The following is a 27309-nucleotide window of genomic DNA, read 5'->3' on the forward strand; positions in this document are numbered from 1 at the left end:
CTAGAGGTTATTACTGCTGTCATCATCACTAATACAGACGAGTTGCTTTACCTAATCAGACTTAAATAGATGAGGGAGTTGCGGACTAAAACATGTCTGAATAAATATGAATACATTTGAAGATGCACTTCTTGCCTGCTAGTGTAACTTGCAGTATATCTAAGGCGGTATGGTTCCATTGGGAGGGAGTGAGGTAATGGTTTTTACAAGGTGGAGGTCTACATTTATAACTATACTACATAATATATTAAAGTATGCACATAAATATTTGTGTGTGTTGTTTATGCTGGTAAAACTGTTTTGATCACTATGAGGGGGGGGGGGGGGGGGGGGTAAATTCTGCCCCCAGCTTCAATATGAATTATTCAGTGGATGTAGGGTCATATAGATGCTGAAGCAGATTTCAGAAGTCATTGATAGAAAGCATATATATATATATATATGTTATTATGAAACATTACTCTACTTGTTTGCTGTGATTGACTAATCACTGATCAAGGATACTATTAATATTCATATTATTACTATTGCTATCTTCAAGGGGCAACTTGTTTCTCAGCCGAATTATAAACATGGAATAAAACTGATGAAAACACGGAATGACAAACGATGCACAAATAAAAGTGTTTTGAGGATTTTTTTTTTCATTTTGGCACAATATATCTGTAGACGGAGAAATGTAACCTAAACGCCTCAGAAACTGTATGGGAAGGACCTCATTATATAAAGTTCATCCAGGCTATTTAAGGTCACGCCTGCAATCTTTCTGTAGACTTTGTTCATCTCATCCAACCATCTTCTGTCCCTTGGTCCAAACACAGGATTAATACACGGAGACAATACAAAATACAAAAGCCCAACTGAGACTCAAGTCAGCTTGAGTTGGTTTTTCTTTTTTCCAATGGGGGAAAAATTATTATTATCTAATCATCTGACAGTAGTGTCATATTTACTGCAAATTCGCGACCTATAACTAATTTGATTAATGATTTTTATAAAAGGGAATACTTCAACAACCTCAGACTCATACGTGTTATTTGTTTGTTCTCTCTATTGTAAATGCTTTGCTTGAATTCACATCATGTCAACTGTAAATTAAAAAGTAAATCCTTACATTTTGTCTGTGCTTCAATCCAGCAAGGAAACTTATTTGGTGATTTCCACATTTTTCCTGTCGCTTGCTCTTCTCAATATTAAGTTGATGATAGACACAGAATGGATGGATAAATATTTGCAAATAACACTGAGTTAAGTTGCACCATTTCAGAATAGTGAAATTGTGACGAGGCATATACTCCTCATAATAACACAAATACTGTGGTGTTTGTCACTTACAGTCAGCGCAAAGAAGACCCAGTATTTGATAATGAACACTGTGAATAACAAAGCTAAAGTTACATTTGTGGGTAATTTATTTACAAATAACTCATTATGTTGTAGAACTCAGGATGATCTGGTGTATCAGATGGAGCAATAACATTACTTAAAATTCAAGAAAAACCCTGTCATTCTTGCAAGAAATCTACACCGTTTACAGAAGTTTTAAGCTGTAAACTGTTAAAAAATCTGTCCATTTATGTCCTAAAATATCATAGAACATCTGCAGAAACCTACCAAGCATTTCAGTCAGCACCTTACAAATGGTTAACGCCATGGCTTGGAACTGTGATAAATTGTGTGTTTACAGTGATTATGACAGAAGTGATACATTAGGTTATTGGATAGAATATAACATCGCTGTCGTTCTATATAAAATCAAGTGAATGTATTCTCACATAGGAGAATTTGTTAAATTTATATTGCTGCTGCAATAAACTCGCCGCCGAGTTTCATCGATAGGAGTTTTAGTTGTTGTGTAGTTATGTTCTGCTTGAAGAAGCTCGTCTGATCACTGGGTGGGTTTGCCTGCTTGTGCTTTAGACATCCAGCTTGAAAAGCTTCCTGCTGCTTGTGAAACTCATTAATGTAACCAAACAGCAATGTCTGCAGTCATGATGAATTCATAAGCAGTTTTTTATTTTGAGCCAGAGCTCAATCTATCTGAACTACGGCAGCTGGAGACTAATAAGACGGTCGAGAGATTTTGACAAATAAAAGCTTTTGGAAAGTGATGTGTGCATCTCCTCATCATGCCCCGTCGACTAAATAATCTTTGGTACAGATGACATGAATTCATGATGACCACAACTGCGGCTGTTTGTCAGTAAATCCCAAAGCGATGTTTCATTAGTAGAAATTAGTCAGAAGATTAATCACATTCATTTTTCTTCTTGCACCAGCAAAGCATTGAAATCTAATTTCAAAACATCATTTTGTGTATTTTAATGCATCATCTTCATTAAATTCATTTGTGCTAGTTAAGTATGACAAATTGATCATTTTTCCTTGCTGGAGGTTTTCAAAGGTCTAATTAAAAAAACTGAAAGGAAAAAATTACTTTGAAAATAGGGAATGCCATTCTATTCGGCTTACAGTCACTTTTGATAATAGCTTGTGAGAAGTACCAAAAATAAGATTGATGCAGTCTATCGGCAATTTTTCAGTTTAATGTCTCACTGCACTTTGAAAGCATAGAACAACTAATTTATATGCGTAAATTATTCACATACAATTTGAGTTAATAACAAAATCATGGAATCAATTTATGAACCAAAATACATTCTAAATCACCAAAGCAGCCACCTTTGGCAAATATAACAGCTGAACACACCTGTGGCCTCCCAGCTCTCTACAAGGGAAAGATTCTTCAGAAAGTTTTTCTAAACCCATAAAATGTCTTGTTTTACGTTCACTCTTCTGTCTAGAACTGTGCTGGTCCCTCCGTGTGTTTAAGCTCAACATGTTGTTAATTCTTCCTAATGCGGTTCTTCTCTTGTGAGTCATTATCTTGCTGAGGTTTTGCAGGGTGCTGCAGAATGCTGTGCATCGCCATTTTGGTTCAGGATGTTCACCCTGCATAAGACCCGGGGTCCAGCTGAACAGCCCCAGACCATAACACGCTTATTTTGCAGTTTCTCTGAAGGAAAGACCTACATTTTTACGCGTTATGATGGTCTGTCTCTCTTCGGTTAATTGCCTTTTTCTCACCATTTTTATAGCAACACACAACTTCCTGTAGTTCAATACTGTTAAGCTGACGCTCACGAGGGTCTGGTACTTATTTTTTAATGTCTCACTCTGGCTGTATTATTTCCTTAGTTCTGATGTGTTACAGTGCTTCGTCACACTTTGTTGCCTTTATTTTGAATTGTGTCCGTGTGTGTTTGTGTGTTTTTATTGTATAAAGCAATTCTCTGCTACACACTACTTGTATGAAAATCGCTACACAAATAAAGATTGACTGATTGATTGAGCAAATCCTCCAACATCTTCTTGTTATGCATACACAGCTGTACCAATGCGCCACGCAGCTGCACAAAAAAAACAGAAGTCAAGAGGCTAAAAACAGTCATGTGTGGAACTGTTTTGGCTCAGAGAACTGGAAAGTAATTCATCCAAGATGTGGAATAAGAATAAGAAAGACTGTTGGTGTCATTTCATGAATATATAATGAAATCACTTTCTTTCCAGCTCCTTCACCGAACAAGTGGTTTTTGAACACGGTGTTGGTATCAGTGTCAACATCAGCAATACCGGATTCAGTTTGACTGGTTATTGGATGAAAATAAAAATTTGAAAAATGTCACACTATAATTTCCAATATCATTTCTGAATGTCATTTTTCATCTTCAAGGCTCGGTGTCACACATTTGTTCGCATTACAGAGACAACTTTGATTGTGAAGGTGATAATTAGTCCCTGAGTGAGTAAAAAATATTAAGGGAAAGTAGTAAAGGTATTAATTTACTTTTGGGTCGTTTCAATCCTATAATGATTAATGTTTTCTGTTAAGTAGCACTTTATAAAACAAAACTAACATATCTCAAATTGTCTTTCATCTAAATGTTGAACTGACTCTTCTTTGCTATTTATTTACATTAGAGATAAAATGAAATGAAGACAAATGCTCACCTCAGGATAGGACCACTCAGGAGAGTAGTCAGTGACCATGAAGAGCCGGCCTGTGGCCTGAAGCATCCCGAGAGCCCCCTGGGCTACAGCTGCAGAAACCACCTCCGCTACGTTCATGTAGGACAGTGAGCCTGCCTCTCCCGCGTTTCCTCCCGCTGCTGCTCCTCCACTTAGAGACTGAGGGCTGCAGCAGGGCTGGAGGCAGAGCTCCGACGGGCTGTATCCAGAGGCCCTGGCACCTCCATCCTCCTGACCCTGCTGCTGGGGCCCACCGGTGGCGTTCTGATTATCAGCACTGTGAGAGGCGACAAGCTGGTGGGCATACAGGGCCCCTCCGGCTGACATGGCCGTTCCACTGCCATCCACTGAAATGAAGTCATTGATGAGGTCAGAAAACTGGTTTCCAAAGGAGATGTCAAAGTGATCCAGGCTGATCTCCATGCCGGTCCCTCCTCCTCCGCCGTTACTGGCTGCGCCAGCCAGGCCTTGGTGGGCTCCAACCGCGTTGTAGAGGCCCTGGACCATGCTCGAGCCCTGCAGGAGAGGCTGCAGCTGCTGCTGTTGCTGAGTGCGGTTGTTGCCATCATTGTTGGTTCCGTTATGAATTGCTACTCCTTCGCCTCCACCTCCTGTCCCACCTCCACTACCATCTGTGGCCTGTTGCAGGTAGTGCTCTGCTCCTCCCCCCTCGCCATTTCCCGCCCCACACGACTGAATGTGATCTCCAGTCTTCATCAGATTTTCAGCTCCATTCTCTGTGGCCCCAGCCTGACCTGAACCCACGTTGCCAGCTTGATCCAGACCAACCACCTCCTCGTGCTCAGTGCCCAGTACAGGATATGTCCCCTGGTACTGTAGCAGCTGCAGTGAGCCAGCCTGTCCAGGCCCCTCAGTGGGTGAGCCTCCATTACAGTTGGCCCTGTGCTGGGTCTGATGGGTCTGATGATGGTGATGAAGGTGGCCATTAGTGCCAGGTGAGTCTGTTTTCACTACCTGTAGCGCCATATAACCTCCAGAGTCATGGGAGTTGTGCTCCATCATGTGTGTTTTCTGGCCCATGCTGGGCCTCCCCTGCTGAGTCTGGCTGTTTTGAGAGGCATCCTGGAGGAAGAAGCTGGGAGAACGATTCTGGTGTTGCATGTGAGGACTTGACATGGCCTGACTGTAGCTCACTGCGGCGGCGCTGGAAGTGTAGTCTTGCTTGGCATCGATGGCACTGAAATCCATCTGCTCCAAGGTAGTGCTGGGACTCAGACCTCCACCAGAGGGAAGCAGAGAGCCAGATGCAGACAGACTAAGGCTGCCCTGACCTGAACCGGCACCGGTTGACACAGACACTCTGTTGCCACAGTTCACCACTGCACCCACTTGGTAGCCACTTTCCTTGGCCAGCTGCTGCTCGAACGACGTGTCTTCGGTCTTGATATTCTTCACCAGAGCTGAGCTGAAGGTGTAGCCATTGTCTGTCATGGTGGGGGAGCGCTGCATGCTGCCGTTGGTGTTACTGCTGCCACCAGAGGAGGAGCAGGAGGAGGAAGAGCCCTCTGTCTTCATGGCACTGCCTCCATAGGTCTGGCCTTGTTTGGGGTTGTTCAGGAAGCAGTCGGGATCAAAGTTCATATTGGTCTCTGGGATTTTGATGGATCCAGAGTCCAGACTGCTGGAGAGCACCAATTCCTCAGACACCCCAGCTGTGGACAACATGGCAAGACTGTCTCCTGCTGTGGTGGTTCCGGGTTCCCCAACTCCTCCACTGGGGAAGGCAAATTTGTGACGATCGGAGGTCACTGATAGCACCATGCCCTGCGAAGTGGCATCGGCACCCATCAGATGAGTGTTGGGGCCTCCAGTGGGAGACATGCTATAGACGGGGTCTCCAGTGACCTCGGACATGAAAACACTCTGTGAGAGGCCAGACATGACGGAGGCCACGTGGCTCATCCCTGTCACCACAGGGCTGTCCGCCATGTCTGGATCACTGTTGAGGCCGCTGCTGATGGAGACCGGGGAGTTCTGCGTGGTGTCGGGGACCTCCACCTGGTTGGTGGATGACACCTCCGTGCTGTTCTGGTGCAGCAGGACGGGCTTGTGGACTTTTCCGTTGCGTTTCTCTCTTGTGGCTCCCCCTCCGCCGCCTCCCCCGGAGCTTTTCCCTCCACCATGGGCAGTGTGCTCGGTCTTCCCCTCGGACACATCGTTGTTCTGCACCTCGGAGTGGGCGCTGCTGTAACCTCCTGACCGCGGGTCCACTTTAGGGGAGATGATACGATGTTTGGCGCTGTTACATTTGTGATGCACACTGCTTCCTGCACCTATATGTGGGCACAAAGAGTGAAAGAAGATTGGAGATTTGGTTGGGGGAGGAGGTATAGACAGCAGAAAAAGATAAATATACTCTATTGAGTTCCATGTTATTACAACTAGGCTACACCACTGCTCAGTGTACAGATGCAAAAGCGATTTATCAGTTTGTGTTTGTGAAAGTGAATTCTCATCTCAGCATGAAAAAAACTGCCATCATTATGCTTCAGTCAGTGAAGTGTATGGGAAGATTTGCATGGCTTATTACTTAATAAAAAAAATAAAAAAAATAAAAGTGGGGTATTTCAGAGACATTCTTCCAATATTTGTAAACCTTTGCTCCCCAAATTTCTATCCTGAGGAGAAGCTTAGTGAAATAGCACAGCTGAAAATATCTGATTGATTCACATAATTTTGAGAGCAGCTGGTCTATTTCAGATTAAGCTCCGACACAGATATCAGTAAACAAATAATACGATCCCTATAAGCTTTACCCTCTATTTCACTAGAAAAATCATCTCACAATAAATGACCCCAAACAACCAAACTCTGATCTACTGAGTAATAAACAGTATCTTTATGGCCTCTTTGCATCTCTTACTAAATTTTCCAGGAATAGGAGCAGCTCCCTCCCACCCCTAAGCCCTTACCCAGGGTGCCTGTGCACAGGCAGTTGTGAGTCCGGGGAGGTGGCTTAGTTTGGTGGCTGTCCAGAATCTGTTGCACTAGCTGCTCCACTGAGAAGCCAGAGCTGCTGTTCCCATTGCTGCAAGTCCACTTGATGCCATGAACTGCCGGGAGAGAGGAGGAGGAGACAGAGACGTCAGCCAGCCCAACAGACCACCAGCCTCGCCAACCCCCCGCCCCACCCACTGCCCTGCCTGTCTACCTGCCAGAATGACTCATGCTGCACTCCGGACACCTCTCAGCCCAGGAACAGCAGTAAAACAGACAAAATCGTATGTCTGATAATCCACTTACTGGCTTTGGATGGAATGTAAATGTAGTTTTAGTATAAGCATTTAAGGGGCTTTATGCGTGTCTTTCTCCTTCATCATCCTGCTCCTTGTCACGTATTTCCCTTGATACTAAAACAGCTTTAAAATTTTTCCAACATGTCTCAATTCTTTCCTCACTCAGAAATCAAACAGTTGTTTTATTATTCTTTTTCTTCCTCCAGTATCCTCTCAATGTAATGTCAAGCCTTCTGAATTAAGTTGCTCATTTATGTGCTTCTTTCCCTTCAGGTGTCAGTACGTGTTACTGCTCTGTGGTGTCTCCTCCGCGAGTGCAGAAAAAGGTGACAGCGAGCTCAATCCTTCCCCTCTCCCTCCCGTTACCCCGACCCATGACTCTGCTCTGACAGGAAAAGCCTCTGGGGAAGAACATCACCGAGCTCCTGCTGCTGGATCTGCTGCACCCAGGGAAAAAGGCAAGCTTGCTCGCGTAAAGCTCCCACTCTCCACCTCAGTCACACCTCGCCAGCACCTTCTAATACTTTCATCGCTCCACTTGTCAAGCAGCCACCACTTCTGATGAGACCGATAGCGGTTTTAGAGGCTGTAAGGTGGTGGGAGACACCACTGAGTGCTACAGCGCTCGGGCGCTCAGCTGGGAAAGAAGGTAATATTTCAACCAAGAGGCATATTTAGACTATCAAACAAAATCAAGCAAGCTTTAATTCAAGTCCCCTACACTTCAATTCCTCATTTGGTTAAATATGCAAGGAAGCGATATATTAAGAGAGCGAGGTCTTTGAGCATGTATGAAAAACGGCAGGAATTTGCTTCGTGCATGTCTGTTTGCACTCGAGATAAAAAAGAGATGAAAACAGCATAAGAGGGTGAGGGTAATGCAGATTAAAGACAGAGCTAGTTACACTGAAGTGGAAAAAGCTGGGAAACATGATTGGATGACTGATATAAGGATCTAACTTGAAAGCCTGAAGATCTTTTGCAGATTACAGGCCGGCCACCAGCAGATGTCAGCAGAGCTCCCGTGATCAGGCTGCGATCATATGCTCCACAGACAACTCACTGTGGCAGGTTATAGAAATATAAACAGGATTCAATTTGGTGTATTATAAAGTCAGATTTATTCCGCTGTTAGTCTACAATGAGTGAGTTGGAAAAAAAGATTGGACATTAAATGTGACAGGAAAGTTTCGTCTAATGTCATTATAATTACTGCACAAATAATTGCATCTGTCTGGGGATTCCATTAAACAGAGCGGCTTGAGTCACCATTAACCTCCTGACAGTGTGTTATGCAAACAGTACAAATGAGATGATGCTAATATTACTAACAAAGAGATAATAGGGCCATTGGCACACTAAAAATGCTGCCATGAATCTCCCCTTTGTGACAAAGCCAGCAGGGAGGCTGCGGGCCTGAAGAGCGTCCGCTTTGCTGATTTGACTCAGAGAGGGTGACGGAGCAGGAGTCAGAGCGTAAAGCCACAACTTACATCCACCATGCAGAGCCATTCCTGTTTGTCCAAACAATCTCGTCTCCCCTCTGCCCCAATCCCTCATGCCAGATTGCCACAGCCCTCTTCATCTAGACGGGTGTCACCCCTGGAGGCTATGGGTTGTTGACATACAGTTACCACCATGTCTGCCTGTCTGCTCTTCTCACTGAGGGTTATATTGCAAAGCAGATGTGACAGGAGCAGCGCCACTAGGTTTAATCCCGGTGGCAGAGAAGGCCGCGCCACCAACCGCCAGCCTCGTCACACGATTATTTTGACGATCTCATCCTGTCATGCTGCCCTAATGACAAACACAGCTCATCTGTAATACATAGCCCACCTTGCTGCCTCTGCACCACCGGGCACTATATGTGATAGTGGAGTACAGAGGTTTACATGATAGCCAGCCCTGTATGTCTTGCCTTCATTGGTTCTTCTCGGGCTCTGTCTAGCCCGGAGACAAGCCTTCTGTCTGTCTGAGTGTTTGTTAAAGCTGCTCATGCGCTATCTGTCAGCAGGCCAGGGGCATAGCTGCGGAGTGCTGCGTGTTTATTGCATTAGAGCAAAAGAGTGAATCAAGCTGGCTGGCTTGTCTATGGAGCTGTAGCGTGACGGAGGAGTGATGCCACTCTCTTACCCCCTTTTGCTTCTCCTCTTTCGCATCAAACACTGCGGGGCGTTAAAGATGACGGGGGCAGACGGGGCCATGTTTCATAGGGCTTATATTTGAACAGCGGTGCGCGAGCATACGTGCATGAGAAAGCTTCAACGACTGAGAGCACGAGCGCTTGTGTGTTTTTGTCATGTGGAGACAGAATAAGCTCAACTGATCCATGAAATCCACATTTTTCCTTTGTTGTTTTTTTTTTGTATCATTAGAGGTGTCAAATGGTTTGTGCAGTGAAATATCGCGAAGAGAATAACAAAAAGGGAGCGCAAGACGAAAGAGGGTAATTATAGTGCAAAAGTTGACATTGTTCTGGGAAAGTAACTGACAAAAATCAGCCTCTAAAAAGGGAAGCATCATCATTATAAGAACAATTTTATGCATACAGCCTCACATGAGCATGTACAAAACCTACGGTATTATACACTCCATGAAGTGAGCTTTCGGGAGTCAACACTCACATTGCAAAAGTTAGTTTTGCACAGTCCAGATTAAAAAAAAGGCACTATCTGTCCTGATGTTTTATCTAGGCAACCTCTGAGGAGAAAAACAGCTCATTGCAGTGCACACAAATCCAAGGCAAACATCTTAAAATATACAGGTCAGTTGGGGAAAGATGTACTATAGCTTAAAACCTAATATATGATTTAAGCTGAAGTAATGCATGGTTAATACACCATGACTTCATCGTAACTCCTTGCTCCCTCCATTGGCTCAGGGGTTGCTGTCTTCGGGAACCACTAGATGGCAATGTTGCTCCATGAAGGAGCCCATGTTGACATGTTGGACATTCTCTGAGACTGAGAGAGGGATAGAGAGGAGAAGAAAGACAGAAAGCAGAAGAGGGTTTTTTTTGCTCTTTTTGTAGCCCCCTCATGTAGCCTGGCAGCTAGAAGGCATCTCACACTCACCCCCTTTGTCCCAACAACTCCCAAAGTTAATGACTTTACCCATTACTGCAAATGGTGCTTGATTTTTACATTAAGCCTCAGATGTAATGAATACAGTAGGCTGCTGTAGCTCAGTAGCTGTCCTGAGGTAAGGCTTTATGTTAAAATGTGCTAGAACTAATGTACTGACGAGAGTAAAAATTTAACTGAGACGTCAGCGGAGACAGGCTGGGCTGCCTGGTCAGTGTGCTCCCTGCGAGTGGCTGTAAAGCTGCTTTCGTTACCTGGCCGCATCACCGATAATTGGCCCTCGGAATATCAGTCACAGGACTGCTGGACTCTGCCAGGCACGCCCGAATCACAAGTCTGGTTTCTAAAGTTATCTTAACGTCTTTCTGAAAGATTTTCAATGTCTCACAAGATCTACTTTTGGCAATTATCTTCATCAAACAAAATCTTGACTTTTTCCACAACATTGCCTCAATCTTTGTGAAGGCCTGGAGACCGATAAAACAACACAGCGCAACTCATAGAGCATTAGTGAAGCTGATAACAACAGGGATCAATTTGATGAGGAGGGGGTAGAGAAAGACAGAACGAGCCGGTGAAAGGGTGGAGGGGGATTTCTGGTGAGTCAGACATTCTTGCTCCCACGCAAAAACATGAATCAATAACCAGCTTGCTGCCCTCCTCTGCCTCGACTTCCTTCGCGGGCCAGAGGGGAGGTGCACTTTCAGACTGACCATAGTGGTGCCAGAAGATTGAACTTTGACCCAGGTGTATCAGACGGCTCCAGGAAGAGCACGCTCATATAACAATGCAGGGATACTCGCCGAAGATGTTATCTGACTGAGACGCTGAGGGCACTTAGTGTACCAGTAATGACCTAATGGGACTGGACATCAAATTCCTCAGATAGAAGCAACCGCAAGTTATATATTCAGTCTTTTCATGCAAGCTGAGAAGCACACATGTCTGTAGTTTATTAACCCTTTATGGGGCACTTGTTGAAATATCCACAAATGGAGAATAAACATCTGTTGGAAAGTGTAAAACTGACCACAAATCATCTCGCTGGATGTTTCCATAAAGTTCTCACATTCCTGTTGTCTCATCCAAATCACCAAAGTCAATCAATCAATCAATGGTACTGCTATCTGTCTAAAATTTTATTTTCAATCAGAAAAGCTGTGTTTGTTAATTGTTTTGCACTTATAATGGTCATTTGAAAGTGACAATATTTGGTAACTTGCCCCATAAACGGTTCAGGCCTTTTTGCCGTTCATAAATTGGAACGAGGGGTAAAAAATCTGATGAATGATTATGTATCAAACAGGATTATTTGAATACTTACACATGGGCTTGAGCTGTCCAATCAACTCCTCCTTGGTCCACTTGGCCCACTCCTTCTTGTCTGTATTGATGGAGCACAAGATCGGTCCACATGGTTTCCCACAATCCTCGATGGCTGGGACATTCAAATAGTGGACGAGAACAATGTCAGGGTTCTGTGGGGGAAAACACACAGGGAGGGAGAGAGAGAGAGAGAGAGAGAGAGAGAGAGAGGGAGAGAGAGAGAGGGAGGTGGAGGTTAGAAGAGGTGACATAATGGAGAGTCTGCAGCACTGCTTCTTGATGATACAACAGCAAAGAGCGGCGGTGGCACATAGACACTGTGGCTCAGATGTGAGGGCTTTTATGTGGAACAAGCCAGCTGGTTTGTGAGAAGTAAATGTTGCTGAATTAGAAGCACTACAATAGTAACCCTCACCCAGACCGCAGAGCCCGAGAACAGACGAGGAGATGCATAGCCCAAAAACATGGCCAGGCAGCAGAACAAATCTGGGATCAGAAATCTGCAATAATCTCACCATTATGTGTCTGTCTGTATCTCCCTATCTCCAAATGTGTGTGTGATTGGATGTGCAACCCAGTGCGAGTGCGCTCGTCTATGTGTGTACTTGTGTGTGCATATGTGTGTTAATTACAACGTGTGCTCATGTAACACACTTATGGCATTTTGTCAAGTCCTCCCACATGGTGAGATGATGCCCTCAATTAACTCTGCCTGTATTTACCAAGTCAAAACTCAATAATTTGCTGCCTGCAAATTGTTACTGGGTTACCTCGGCAAATTTGCTAAATTGACATCTTATGAATAATAGGTAGTGTTTAAAAGAGTGTTGTGCAGGTGTGAATAGCATGAATTCACTTCTATAATCCTGAAAAGCTTTGATTACCAAGCACTCAGACAAGAAATGTTCATTTTCAGTCCTTATCCCTTCAAATCCACTATAAACATTTGACTGCCACGAAGCCAACAAACCTTAAACACAAATACAGTATGACACTGCAGCAGTGACACAGAGCATACAGTCAAATTGAAACTAACCAATATGCAAGCAAATTTAGGGATTTATATAGTCAATGAAAGACAAATCGTCATCTGGTGGTCTTTAGTTGTTAGTGTGTCAACGCAACCAGTTATTATGAACGTTTTGACTCTATTTCACCTTTTTTTTTTATCAGTTTTTACCTAAACAAAACTCTAACAACAACCAAACATTTTATCTAAAGAAAGAAAATCAATGTAACTCACACACCAACTACACAACAAATGAAAGCTGAGACTATGAAAGTATAAAGACATATCACATTGAAGCAGAGACCTTCCTGCATGTGTTTTTTTCTCCCCGTGAAATGTTTCCTAATACAAGGTTGGTAAGTTTTTGCTCCTCTGTTGTGAATATTTGTCCCTGAAATGTTTGTATTACAGCATGTTGTTGAACCAACCCCCCAAAAAACTGTTTTCTAGCAAAAAATCTAATAAAACCAAATGAAACATAACAATATTATGAAATTAAGATAAAATGTTGAAAGGTGCTGATTTCATTGTACAAATCTGGTACACTTGAAACATGGTAGCTCACATCTGTTCTCAAAATGTTGAACGTATTCTTCTTAAGACTGTCATGCCTGACATTTTTGACTTGATTCTCACCATTTCCTCCTCGATGTGACTTAAAAAAACATCATCACTGGATGACAAGGGTCACCTTATGTACTGTATATGGAAAAATAAAAATACATTGTTCTTGTGTAGTTTTTTCCTTCATGTGGCTGTGATGCACTTCTGCACTACTGTTGTTAGTCTCCTGTGAATATTCTGCATAAACTGGTTGTGCTTGAAAGCCAAGACAAGACACAAGGATGGACAAACCACAAAAGAGTGGTCGAAAATAATACCATGACAACGCCTGTGTGTTGCTGCAGTTTGAAGCTTCATCAGTACTAAGTGGGAAATAAATCAAGGTACTGCTACTGTAGGTCTGTGCTCCCTCTCAGTGTGTACCATTAATCTGGAACTACGCCACCCAGCCCCTCGCTCCTCTTGTTACATCAGACAGGGGTGTGGTTGGGGGCACACAGATACACAGAAACAATTATGTCTCTGAGAACACACCAAACATACCAACGACGACCACCTCCTCTGAGCTCCAGCCATGGCTCAGTTGTATGTAAAGCAGCCTGAGGGAAACAGACGACCTTCCTCCAGCACTTCTACCAGAAGCTGTTACAGTATCGCGCCGCTTTTCTTGTCCTCTGTCATCGGTATGGACACTTGGTGACGACTACTGTTCGGTTTCGATGGGAATGGCACAGGCGGTGTTTGATGCCCCCAGATGGCATCACCAGCTGTGTCAATAGCCAAGAGATGCCCTCAATTTTTACTTGGAATGAGAGCGCAGCGTGGAGACGGCTTCATTCAGTTATGAGCGAGCACAAATGTACGTTGGATGTATTGGGTGCGGGAAGGAGTGAATACGCCCGGACGCACAGCGTGTGCACAGGCACACAATTAAAAGTCACAGACATCCAAAGAAGCGGAGTGAGGAAGGACAAAAAATCATTAGCATAGTGTAACACTCATGCAGATACAAGACGCACAAGGGTTTGTTGAACACAATCATACTCGTGGTCACGCACAATCTCCTCCTTCTAACACCCACACTCCCAGCTGTTTTCTACCTTTACACACACACACACAAACACACACACACACACACACACAAAGGAATAAACCATGTGGCAGGCTTCCAGCTCATACAAACACAAGTAATCCGTGTGCCGCCGTGTTTTACTATTAGGAATCTGCTATCTGTTGTTATCTACTGAAGGAGCCAGAGGCATATAACGTCTGGAACTTTCACTCTCTTCCCCTTCGCCTTTTTGTTGTTGTTTTTTTTTTCTCTCCACCTACTTTACAACACATTTAACAATTCTCTTCCAACTCGGGCCTACCGCCACTTTGTGAGCAAAACAACACAATGAAAATGTAAAGCGTCACATAAATCTATCAGGATGGTAATTTAATTTAATTTCCTGCTGGCTGCTTTCTTTTTCCATGGTGTAATATTAGGAGTTGGTTCTCCAAGAGCAGGGGGAAAAGGCTGAGGGGGAACTTTTTGCCTGGATAGTCTTTTCTAGAGAAAATGAGATCTCATTAACTTATTGATTAATTGTGTAATGTAGTCTTTTGGTTGTTTTTTCTCACATTTCCCATGCGGGTCTCAAGGCTGCTTTCCAGCCTCACTTCCGCAGTGGCAGGAAAGACTTGGATAAAGTTGCAGGAACCTGTGGTGTGCATAAGGGTGTGCAGAGATTTTAGGCACTTGAGATGGTTAGATCCTTATCCATCACACAACACCATCATGAAAGCATTGGACTGCTCCCAAAATCATTCTGCAACCTGAACAAATGATCCCAAACATACAGCCAGAGTCATAAATAATTAGCTTCGGGGACACGAAGAGTACAAAGTTTTGCAACGGATGTGAGGCCCCCACAGGGCCTGATCTCAACATCACTCAGTCAGTCTGGGATTACACGATAAGGCAGAGGAAAGTGAGACAAAAAGCTCCACTAACTTACAAAACTGTGCAAGTGTTGGAGAGTCTGTGATAACAAAAAAAAAAGTTTTTCTGTTTTCACTGCACCTTATATAAAGCTAAATCATAAATGCAAATTCATTGCATTATTTTTGCAAAAATCATCATTAGTCGAAATTGTCTTTTTGCACACAGTTACAAGGCTTTGTATGACATTGTGTTTGTATATCAGCTTGGCGTTGCTTGCCAGCATGTGTACCAACCATTCGCATGCATTAAAGCATGAATGTATCATGTTTGCATAAAACGAAGCGTGTCTCTAGCCAGCATTTTGATGTTGCTGTGTTGTGTTAATGTTTACTGCGCCTCCCCAGAACAGATGGATAGATGTTGAGCTAATTACTAGCAGAGTCTTGGGGAGTCAGCCATGGGGGCGGAAGGCCTGCTGAGTGGGTGGTGGAGCGCCTTCCTGCCCCTCCTCTCACCAATCCATCTCACAAACGCGGAGAAACATACAGAGAGGCGTGTACTCACATGTAACATTGTGCACAGTGGCGCACACGCACAATACATTCACAATTCTGGGACAAGTAGCCAACTATTCACACCCAATGATTTGCACACATGTGCATACGTGATATGCAAGACATCGCCATCGCAACTAACGGATAAAGGTGCTGTTGTAGCCAGGCAACAGGTTTCTCTGGCACCCACGCACTCAGAGGCAGCCAGTGCTCCTACGATCTCTCAGTGACTGCCTACCTCGTCCTGAAGTCATACACACTGTTCTACTCCAAAAGACAAGGAGGGAGAGAAAGTGCGAGAGAGAGAGAGAGAGTTTCGCTAATGGAGCTGAAGACACAGACGGAGTTGGATGTCGCTGGAGACGGATACAATGACCTTCTACTTTGCGCTGAATCTGTGTTAGTGAATGTTCATGTTGAGCTGCAGCTCAGACATAACGAACTGAGACTTCAGTACAAAGCACATCTATTGGTAGAATCCGGTACGAGTGGTCAAGTAATGTGTCCACTGTCTCGTTAAGTCTCTGTGACCCTGCCACAATTCCGCCACTCTCAAGGAACTCCGGCGTGTACTGTAGCTACTTTAACAGCCCACCATAACTCATTAAAGACAGAAAAGGCAAAGGAAAAAGACCAAATTTGAGAAAGAGTGAGCTGGAGAGAAAGGGAGCCGGAGACCGTCACTGGAATGAAAGTAACGGCCCTTATATTGTCATTCAGGCAGCTCTGCTCCGTGATTGTACTCCACCACTGTAGGCCTCGCTTTCACAACTCGTGCACAGGAGCGATAAGAACACTATTAACATGAAAGAATCTTAATTGAGAGGGGATGCTTCATGGAACGTGGATGAGCCAGGGAGTGCAGGGGGAAACCTTGTTCAACTCTGATAAAATAACCCACACTGAGGAAAAAGGGGGCTTCAAAGGCTGTCACAGTAAAGGAGAGTAGAGAGCAGACAGGGGCTCAGGTATGGGGAAAGCCCCTTTTCTACTACTATCCTGGGGACGAATAGGAAAACCAAGCAAAGGAGGAAAGAAATGGGATATTTCTTCATGCGAGAATTGAACGAGCAGGCTGTGGGGATATCCATTTCAATGCAAAACATCATGAAAGCAGGAGCAGTCAATTGTTTTGTCACAAACATTCAGCATCAAGGCATAAATACAGAGGGGAGGGTGCCTGTTGGAGATTCTTTTGTTTATGAATGTATCTACGCCTTTGTATTTCAGCCTTCCTGCATTAAATTATAAATAGCATGAGAATGAGTGTCTGGAGGCTGATTTCCGTGTGTTAGTTGGTGTACATATATCAGTATGCATGTGTGCAATGAGTGCAATAAGCGGCAAGTCTGAATGCACCGACTGAATATTCATGCTGTCTGTGAGCACGAGGCATAGAATTTATTGTGTCCATTTGTGCATATGTGCAGTTTCATGTACATGTGGACCACACGCGTGCTAGATGTATGAGTATCATGTTGTGTGCTCATGGTCCGTTGCGTAGGTACGAGAGGTGATTAAGGCTCCATTCACTTGGCTATGCGAGGGCAGTTGCTCTGGCGGTGGCACGGTGATGGATAGCATGGGGTGCCAGTCATTAGGCAGCCTCCTGGCCTCTGGCACTGAGGTTGCACTCTTAAACACTGCCCTCCCCCGTCCGTCCCCAAACAGCACTGCTCATTTCAAGGTCAACTGCCTCTGTGGTGCTGTAAGTTCACCTCCACAAGTCACAAGACTTCTTCTTTTTGTTAGGAACCTTTATCGCTCACTGCCACGGGGTGTATTTTGGAATGTGGGGGTGGCTGGCTGGTGCTTTGCCTCGTGCCGACACACACACACACACACACACACACACACACGGGCACAGATATGAGCATGCAGTGCACGAGAACACACTTGCGCACACGCACACAGACACCGAGGTAAACAAAACCCCTACGTCAAAACCCTCCCAAAGAAGGCAGCAAACAGCCCGCAGCTCCTGTCGAGGTAGCGGAGCAAACCCTTATCTGAACCGGCTTCTCTCTGGGTCGTCTATGACAAACTCTTTGTTTAATGCTCCCAGTTTAGAATACAGACAACCTAATTGGGGTGTCTGGAGTCAACGCTCAACTTAACTGTTACAGTTCACCCTCTACTGCTGCTCCCTGCTCTCCAGTAACTACAGCGCTGCCTGAGTGCCAGGCTAAAATGATGCCTGGGGTGGGTATCAATCCAGGGGCAAGAGCCAGTTTACTAAGGGTTTCCTAACGTGAAGCACCTCAATTGGCTCTGTCCAAAGTCTGTGAGAGGAATGGCAGAGCAGGAGGCACAGCGGGGGATCCTGATTTAGAGAAGATTCATCCTCCACCTCTTTACCTCCACTACCTAGTGTACTGGCTGGGAGATATGAAAGGCAGAACTTGGAACTTTTGAGGAACAGGAAGAGGCCAGCATGTTTGAGCGTGTTTCAGAGGAAGCCAGGGGCTGAGGCCTGTGATGTTTAATTCAGTAGCACATAATCACTCCGATGGAGTTGAGAGCGGGGCTTTAAATAACTCAGCTTAGAGGGGCAGAACTGCTTCACTCTGGGTGGGGGAATGCAAGTCTGTGTGTGCGCGCGCATGTGTCTCTGTGTGTTTGTGTGCATGTGTGTGTGTCTAATTGTGCAGATATGTGAGTGCATTTTGCAATTCTTACATGTGTGCAACTGAGTATGCAAGAGAGTGCACCACTATTTTTGTGCGTGGCTCGGCTCCTCCCTACTTTGAAATATTTTATTTGTGCAGTGCACCACAGTAAAAGGTGGAGAGTGTTTGTTGCTGTGCCAAGCGTCTGCATGCATTACAATAAAAGTGCAAAAGGCCAGTATTCAGAGCCTGAATATGGAGGAGCATTCTGGATGCCAAGCAGACAGGCAGTAAGTCAGGCGGTAAGCTGGGCAGTGAGGCATTGAAGCCCCTTTAGCTGCCACAACTCAACTCACAGTTTACAGCCTACTTATTCTTCCTAAGGCCCTTACAGAGCACACTACCCTCTCCATTAGTTGTGGTGGTCCCAAGTGAGAGGCCACGCTGCCCAGGGGCAAGCTGAGAAAGGGCCATCAGGAGTCATCCGGCCTCCATAATGGCCTTGGCAGAGCCCTTGGCACTGATCCTAATATTCAGTGGCTATCCAGGTGACTTTAAGTCACACAGGAGTAAAAGGAGGCATAGGAAGTTACTGAGCCCTCTCAGACACAGGGAGGATTTAACCATGTATTCTCCCTTCATGCTTCTTTTCCTTTGTTTCCGCCTCACAATAACCTCTCAACCTCTGGCTTTCTTTGAGTCTTTTCCAGTTGCTTGCTCTCTCATTTTCATCTCTTCCTCTCAGGGCATGGAGCAATTCATTTGGCGGTGGAAACACGGCTAATGCCATCTCTCTGTACTCGCTCTCTTCTGCTCTTGCTCCCTTTCATATTGGTGCTGAGTCTGATTTGTTTGTGTGCCTTGTCTTTCTCCCTGTGCCAGTCGACAAGGCGTACTATTTATGTGCCTCTGCCCGCGTCTGTGAACGAATCAGCACTTCACAGGAGTAGCCAGGGGAGCGAGATGTGCTGGTGCATTTCTAAACGGGGAGACACAGCGAGGACTGATGTGTGTCCAGCTGCAAGACAGTCCAACCTGGCCACTATCTGTCTCTGCAATAGCTCACTGAACAACAATAGATAACACTGGCTGTCAGCATCAACAACAACAACAACAACAACAACAACAAGTGTTGAGGTTGTACGAGAAAATTGACCCAGTCAAGCACAAACTTTGAGAACATAAAGGCACACGTATGCATATGAGCACTCGCACAAGAAGAGCATCGGGAGGGACAAATGACAACAGAAATGGCCACAGGACTGCCGAGCCTGTACGCTCTGTCAAACATGGTGAGGGGCTCATTATTATTACTGGGCTGGATACTGGAGCAGCCCCTGAGCTCAGCTTGGCAAGACCTCTCTCTGGAGACACACACTGGCCTCCACACACACTCACACATACACACCATACAAATGGGTAATCAGACGTCTGCCCCTGGGAAAAAAAAAAAATGCTCAAATGGTTTCCTAGCAACCAATGGTGTGTGTACTGGGTCCACATGAAAAATGAAAAATAAAGACAGTGTGCGAGTGTGTGATTGTGTGTGAGACAGAATGAAAGAATGAGCTTGAGATAAACAGTGCATATTAGAAAGAGATAGAGGGGTTTATGAGGTGAAGTAAAAAGTGGTCCAAGATAAGGAGTTGTGAATGGGCATATGAAAAGGTAATGAAAATACAAAAGACAAATCACAGGTCTGCCAATCCAATTGGCAAACAGAAGCGTTTCCTGAGCCACACCACAGGGGCAGTGTTGACTGCAAGTTGAGCCACGGAGCAGGTCCACACACGGTTAAGGTCACGGGAACATGTTGTCAAATCACGGTGCAGTAAGGAATCATCATGGGAATAAATCACTCGCTTACGCCGTTAAAAATTTGTAACACGGCAGGGAGAGGATTATGCAAGAGCACATGCTTTAGGAAACCGCCTAAAATGCAGTGCTATGAATCACACTGGGTTCAAATGCAAAACCATGGGGGGGTTTGTGCTTTACCAAAGTCACACAATCAGGTGAGAGTAGTGGTTTGTAAAATTACTATGGCGCAGAGTACAAAGAGGCAGCTGAATCTCTGGGGCTCTGAAGAATTTTTTTTGATAAAAGCCGAACATCGTAGATGCAAACACGAGGAGTCCCCTTTAAAAAATGATTCAACAAAAAGACACAGTTGCATTATTTGTTTATCTAAATGTTAGAGTGTGAAATGCGAGGGAGCGGAGCTGCATGTAATGGTGTGCGTGTGTGTTTCTGTATGATACTATGATACTAATGTGTATGGGTCGGTACGGCAGTGCATGTTCGTTACATCTGTCAGTAAAATTGTGTGTCTGTGTGAGCTAGTGAGAGGCATACTATCTCTATCCAGCAGCTGCCACAAAGAGGCTTCCCAAAACAAGCGCAGGGCCATGACAGAGACAGAGCGACCGCAGCCTTCTGGTGGTGTAATAGGAAATTAATTGAGACCATCAATATGGTATTAATCATTAAAGCACAGGTGCTGAGGTGGCACTTTGCTGACTGCTCTACTGTTGGCAGCGCTCACGTACACACACAGTGAAAGTTTGACCTGCTCTTTTTGCAAAAATTGAGGTAGATGGGGACAAAAAGAGTAGTGGAAACCGAGGAAAAGGAGACCAAAGCTTGTATCATCGCTTTTTAAGAGCACACAATTAAAAAGGCAGTTTTTTTGCACTGCAGTACAAGGTCACCCATGCTGTTCTCAGAAAAGGGTCAGTGTTTACCTCTCTCGAGCTCCAATTGATGGTGACTAAATAGTAAGACATAAATTGAATCGTTGTGGGTATTATGGAAGTCGTTCAAATCAGAAAATGTCAGGTAAATTTGGGGAAATATTCATCAACTCCCTTGGAGGCCATGTTTCTTATAACACCTAATCCTTTGCGAGGCAAAGCACAGTGAGGGCTGGAGTGCCGGTGTTAATCAGCCAGAGGAGAGCCAAATTGCAGCTACTACATTAAGCCGTTAAGCACACCACGTCTCCAAATTGTTGAAGGTGTCTCACTGAGATGAATGCTTCTTCTTATGAATAATACATCACACGCATATACACAGAAAACCCAGACGCAGACTTTATATGCGCACGCATTGGCGTGCACGGACGGACAAAAGTACGCACCTCGGTGTGTGCACTTCTTACTGACACAGTGCGACAGCTGTGCAGGGTGGAGGTCTGTGCTGTGAGGCAGGGATCAACACTTTCTCCGGTCCGAGCGGAGTCCAGCATCAACAGGCCTCCACAGACACCTCACACCGAACCGTTACCACTCCATGTCAGCCCGTGTCAAGGTTGAGCCTATGAATTGTTTATGATTCCGGAGCTGTAGATAAGACAAAGATTGATCTGGATCGAAAGGCAAATAAGATTGCCAAAGCCCAGAGTCAGCTGAAAAGCAGGCAGCGGGAGCAGAGGAGGGGCGAGGGAGAGAAAAAGAGACTAAGAGGAGAAAATGCATTAACACAGGCCTGGCCCTGAGAGAGCGCAGAGTAATGAATACTTCCTCTGCACACACTGAATACTGGGGGGAGATTATGGACAGAGCATCACTACCAGCTGATTGATGCCATGTGTGCAACTGTGTGCGTGTGTGCGAGTGTTTGATCTGCTACCTGATCAATGCAGATCTTGACTAGTCACATTAGTGAGGTGGAGCACGTCGAAAGATGCTTTAAAAGAACAGGTCGAGATTTAAAAGTTTGACTGTAATTAATTGAACGAGCCCGTGTCGGGAGATAATCGAAAGAACTATTTTTGAAGTTTTTGTTTTATGGGAAAAGTGGCACATATTCACAGATAAGTAGGAGCGACTTGCAATGCACAAGACAATTAGACGACATCAGAGAATAGTGACTCGCTTCAGCACCGCGGCAATAACGTATCAGCTTTAATTTATGATGTCTAACAATGGGACAAAAGTGGAAATGATGTCATCAAATAGAGCATTTTTCAAAGGCCAGAGGAGCGTGTGCATATGCATTAATGTGTGTATTTGTGTGTGTGCATATGGGGCGGATCGAGAGAAAAAGAAACCTTTGATGAATCTCCCGATGGCCCTGGCCAGCTTGCAGGAGCGGAACAGAGCAGAAGTCACCAGAGAATTGGGGCTTGAGCCCTGGGGCTTGTTCTCGCCCTCCCCCTCTCAGCCTGCCTTCCCCTCACCTCCTCTGATCAATACTGGGTCCTAATCACAGAGGACAGTGTGGTAGTCCTCTCTTTCTCTCATCTCTTCGCTCAGTTTTTCTTCACATGCCTTTACAACCCCTGCCTCTACCACGCTACTGCCAGCAAGCATAAATTATACGCACTTGCTTTCCTCGGTGGGAGTGTGTGTGTGTGTCCATATGTGTCCCCTCTTTCCTTGTGTTAGCCACACACATTCTGCCAGTGTCTCTTTGGCTATTTGTGAAAAGGAGTCGCTCTGAGTTTCTGTAAATACGTGAACAGGCTTATACAAGCCTGTTAAAATGTGTGCATGTCTCTGTGTACAACAAGATAAGAGAATATCCTTGAAAAAGCAACACCAACATAAACCCAAGCAAATTATGAGCAGCATGCATAAAGTTGAATAATAATACATCCCCTCATTTTAGTGGCTTTATCCCAGTTATCTAATTGCCCATGTCTTTTTTTTTCTTTAATAAACTAATGAATGTGGCTGGGCTGGGGGCTGGAATCATATAGGCAGCATTAAGAGGCACTGCTTTAAACCCCAAACTGCATCAGAACAGCTGAATAATTTGTAGGAGAAATAATTACAGGGCAGAAGAGCAGGCATCAATCCTGGAACACCGACAGTGCCCTCGCTGGAAACTACCTCACCCATAAGCCAAGGCTCCATTAGGTATTGTCTGGGGCCTACAGGCTAATTTGTTTGCATCAATAATACATTCAAAGGATTTATCTAACTTGCAAATGAGTGTTCATTTACTGGTCCAAGAGGCAAAGAGGAGAGCAGGCGGCAGGAGAGAAGGTGTGAAAGGCTGAAGCAGCTGGTTGGTGGTATCTGGGACACGGTTAACTCTTTGCTGGGCGGCAGGGTGGTGGTCCTTATCTCCTACTTAGTTGGCACTATTCAGAAACGGTTACTTCTGACATGCTTGGATAACAGCCAGTCTTCATGTAGGACAGATATTGGCTAAAGTCCTTAAGACCAACACTTGGAAAGGCATTAAATGAGCCAGTGACTCCCATTAAAGCCACAACAGATTACCTGCTGCACCAAGTACTCTTTGATCACATGCCAAAAGATAAAGTGTCTAGGAGGGATGTATGTTTGTGTTGCTGTTAGAAGAAAGGGCCCCGGCATGACTGAGGCGTAGTGGGTTGTCCTCGGGGGTGGGAGGGGAGACACCGGGATCCCCGGTGTCCTTTGATCTCGGCATCATGCTGCCTCCCACAGGTGTTACCAGGACACTCAAAGCCAAAAGAAGTGGAGGAGGGTAAAGAGGGTTTCGCAGAAGAGAGCGAGCGAGGGAAAGGGAGAAAACAAGAGAGCGAGAGAGAGAGAGAGAGAGAGAGAGAGAGAGAGAGAGAAAGAAGGATGGTAAAGGAGGAAGGAAGCTGGCCATGAACATATGCTGCCTCTCTGTGCCAAGCCCCACTGGCTCAGGCAACCCACGCATACGCTGCACTGCTGCTGCTGTTACCACTCCAGCCCTCTCCAACACCAACACCATGGCACTACTTAGTCAAACAAAGCTGGAGAGATGAATCTGGAAAGAGACTGGGTCTCCCCCAGTCTCAGTACTGCCAGGGTAGGGCTACTTGGCTTGGATAACACAGCCTGATTACACACGCGCACACACACACACACACACACACACACACACACACACACACACACACACACACACACACACACACACACACACACACACACACACACACACACACACACACACACACACACACACACACACACACACACACACACACACACACTCCCAGCTTTCAGTTGTTTGGAGAGGCCCCCTCCCAATTCTTCTGGTGTGGGCCGTCGTGCAATATTGTGAGTGAGAAGAACTGTGATACCATTTTTATAATATCCTCAACTGGCCAATCTCTTTCCCTTTGATTCATTATTTGGTAGACGCTGCAAAATAGTCATTTGTTCATTCCAAGCATTAAAAATGAGCAATCCAGCGGGATATGAAAACACATTTTTAGCTTTTTCTTTCCTTCAAAAACTTGAAACACAGCGAAATAATTTCACAATCAAATGATCCACTTTCTACATTTGATAATTTCAGTAATTAATATAAGATTATGTCTTTTGAATAATAACTATCATCTGAACCTGATGTTGTTGTGCACTCAAGGAAAGTAGAACAAGTAATCAAATTCTTATGGGTTAAGAGCAATTGTCAGTCATATGGCACGACAGGCCCCAAGGTAGGGGTAAAAACCACATGGAGAGGGGTAACTCTAGCCCTCTGGGTGTACATAGAACCACTTTCAAATATGGATAGAAAATAATAAAAATAACTCAAACAATGTTGAGATTTCTTGTTTTTTTTTTTACTTCATTAATGCCATCAATTTAACAATGCTGCAGGACTCGGGCTTAAAAGCACGGCTGTAGCTCATATAACAGGAGGACAATTGTATCTGATAAAACACCTTCAGGTGAACATTACTTTATAAAATGACTCCATAATGATTGTACACAGACATGGTTAGCTTATCTGAATTGCAATGCTCCATCAGTGATGGCAGATTGTTGAAAAATCCTCCAACATTTTGTCTACGGAGGGCTCTCGGAGGCTCCTGGCAGTCTCGTAGCCTCTGGGGTTCGCAATGATAGATAGTGGTGCTTTCTGAGAAGCTCACACTTACCGACTTAATTATTTAGCAAGATAAACAACAGGAGAATTTCCAGGCAATAAAGAAATAACTGGGAAGTGAAAAGGTAGGTGAAGTGAAGGAATAGGAAGTTTTTCAGACATTTTTCTGTTGAAGATTCAGTCAAATGGTCAGACAAGGGCAAAAGTGGTTACTGGCACTATGATGCTTGATCTACTGCACACCTCAAGATATCATTAACACGGGCAGTCTGGGAGGTTTAATTCAGTTTTTATTACTTAAAGATTTTATAAGCACCAGACTTAAAATTCACAGAAAGGTCACACAGTCATATTTTGCTACAATACTTAATACAATTTTTTAGGTTGTATCATTTATAAATGAAATACTTTGTGTAATGAGGCACTGGCATTACTTGAACCACTGCAGTGTAGCTCGGGGGGGCGCGCCGCAAAATGTTCCAAATAATGACCAACCCCGTGTTTGATTGTGCCATGTTGTTAAAGGAGAAGAGGCCTGGGCTGAGGCAAGGGAATTGGGGGTTATGTGGGGTGGGGATGTGAATGACTGAACATGGCTCCCTGCTGGGAATAAAACCAGGGGGCAAGATAAAGCAGGCAAACATGAACTGCACAGATTCAAATCGTTCACTGCAAACGTGCACACATTTGTAAAGACACACACACCGTTTTAGGCTCATAAATTCAGACGAACCCACACACGTAATAGACCCATATGAGAATGTAAGCACACAAACACCCTCAGATGCTGAGATATATAATAACAAATGCTTGTATAGCACAGAAATCTAATTCAGGGTTCATCTTGCAATCTGAGCCTCGCAAACTCAATTCCCCTCTGCCGTCTAGCCACCTCACGTTCCACGCCTTTTCCATGTGAACGAATGGGGTCAGTATCGTCACATAAACATCATCCTCTGCTCTATACACCCCCTTCCCCCTCCTCTTCCTCAGTGAATGGATGCTGAGCACTGGTGCATATCTACGCAGGGATGGCAAGGGCACCGAGGAGAGAAAATCAATACTATATCTCACCACTAAGCACAATCCCAACCAAAAGCAGCTGGAGTTTGCAGGTTGCTCCATAAACTGGACGGCTTCATCTGGCTGGCCACTGTGTCGGTGGATTGCTACAGTAATGCACTACAGCACAATGGCCTAGGCCAGAGCCTGCCAGACACACACACACACACACACACACACACACACACACACACACACACACACACACACACACACACACACACACACACACACACACACACACACACACACACACACACACACACACACACACACACACACACACACACACACACACACAAAAACAGCATGTTCCCAGGGGCTGGGGAAAAGCAACAGCAATAAGGGAAAAAAACTCTCATGAGGCAGGAACACGGTTGACAAACACACCCGCCTCCCTCACAAGCAGGGAAAAACACCTCCGGACCATTTAGCCCATCCCTATTTAGTGTGCGTGTTGATGTGTAAGCACACTCACGGGCTCATATGTACATATATAGCCCTTAAAACACCTGTTCTAAAAATAGAAGGCGGGAAACGGGACTGAGGCTATTATTATTGCACACACGTCCTCGTCCCACCAAGGAAAGGGAAGAGACTAATGATTTTCCTGGTGCAAGCAATTAAAAAACTATTTGTCACCTGCCAGGCTGCGTATGACGTTAGGGGCCTTGGCAGAGGACCACAGTGTAACCACACACACACACACACACGCACGCACGCACGCACGCACGCACGCACGCACGCACGCACGCACGCACACACACACACACACAGGAAAAAAAGTTGGTTGCATTGTGGCAGAGATGATGCATGCAAAACAGGTGATGCTGGAGGGTCACAGGTGAAAGTGGAAACAGAGGGACGAGTGAGGTAAGAAACAGTACTTTGGATGGAGGAACAGAGTTTTGTTCATGGCTGATTTATCCGGACAGGTTAATACAGGGCCAGACAGCGCCTCAGACCGCACACCGCCATCAGGAAGTCATGTAATATTTAGAATCCAGCCAATGAAAGTCATTCTCCTGCTGCTGGGCTGCTGGCTAAAATAGAAATGTATACCCCCCCCCCCCCCACCCCCT

General features: G+C 44.9%; 1 protein-coding gene across 1 annotated transcript in view; it reads right to left on the reverse strand.

Annotated features, from left to right (window-relative positions):
• Positions 1-27309, reverse strand: part of camta1a (calmodulin binding transcription activator 1a) — a gene marked incomplete at both ends in the record, with an annotated part of 307848 nt that overhangs the window by 23440 nt on the left and 257099 nt on the right. The window contains 3 exon segments of the mRNA XM_080468566.1: positions 4012-6323; positions 6963-7103; positions 11694-11847. Of these exon segments, the coding sequence (XP_080324692.1) occupies positions 4012-6323; positions 6963-7103; positions 11694-11847 (2607 nt within the window).

Source organism: Lipophrys pholis, assembly GCF_963383615.2.
Source record: "Lipophrys pholis genome assembly, chromosome: 8".
In the NCBI taxonomy this organism is placed as follows: domain Eukaryota; kingdom Metazoa; phylum Chordata; class Actinopteri; order Blenniiformes; family Blenniidae; genus Lipophrys; species Lipophrys pholis.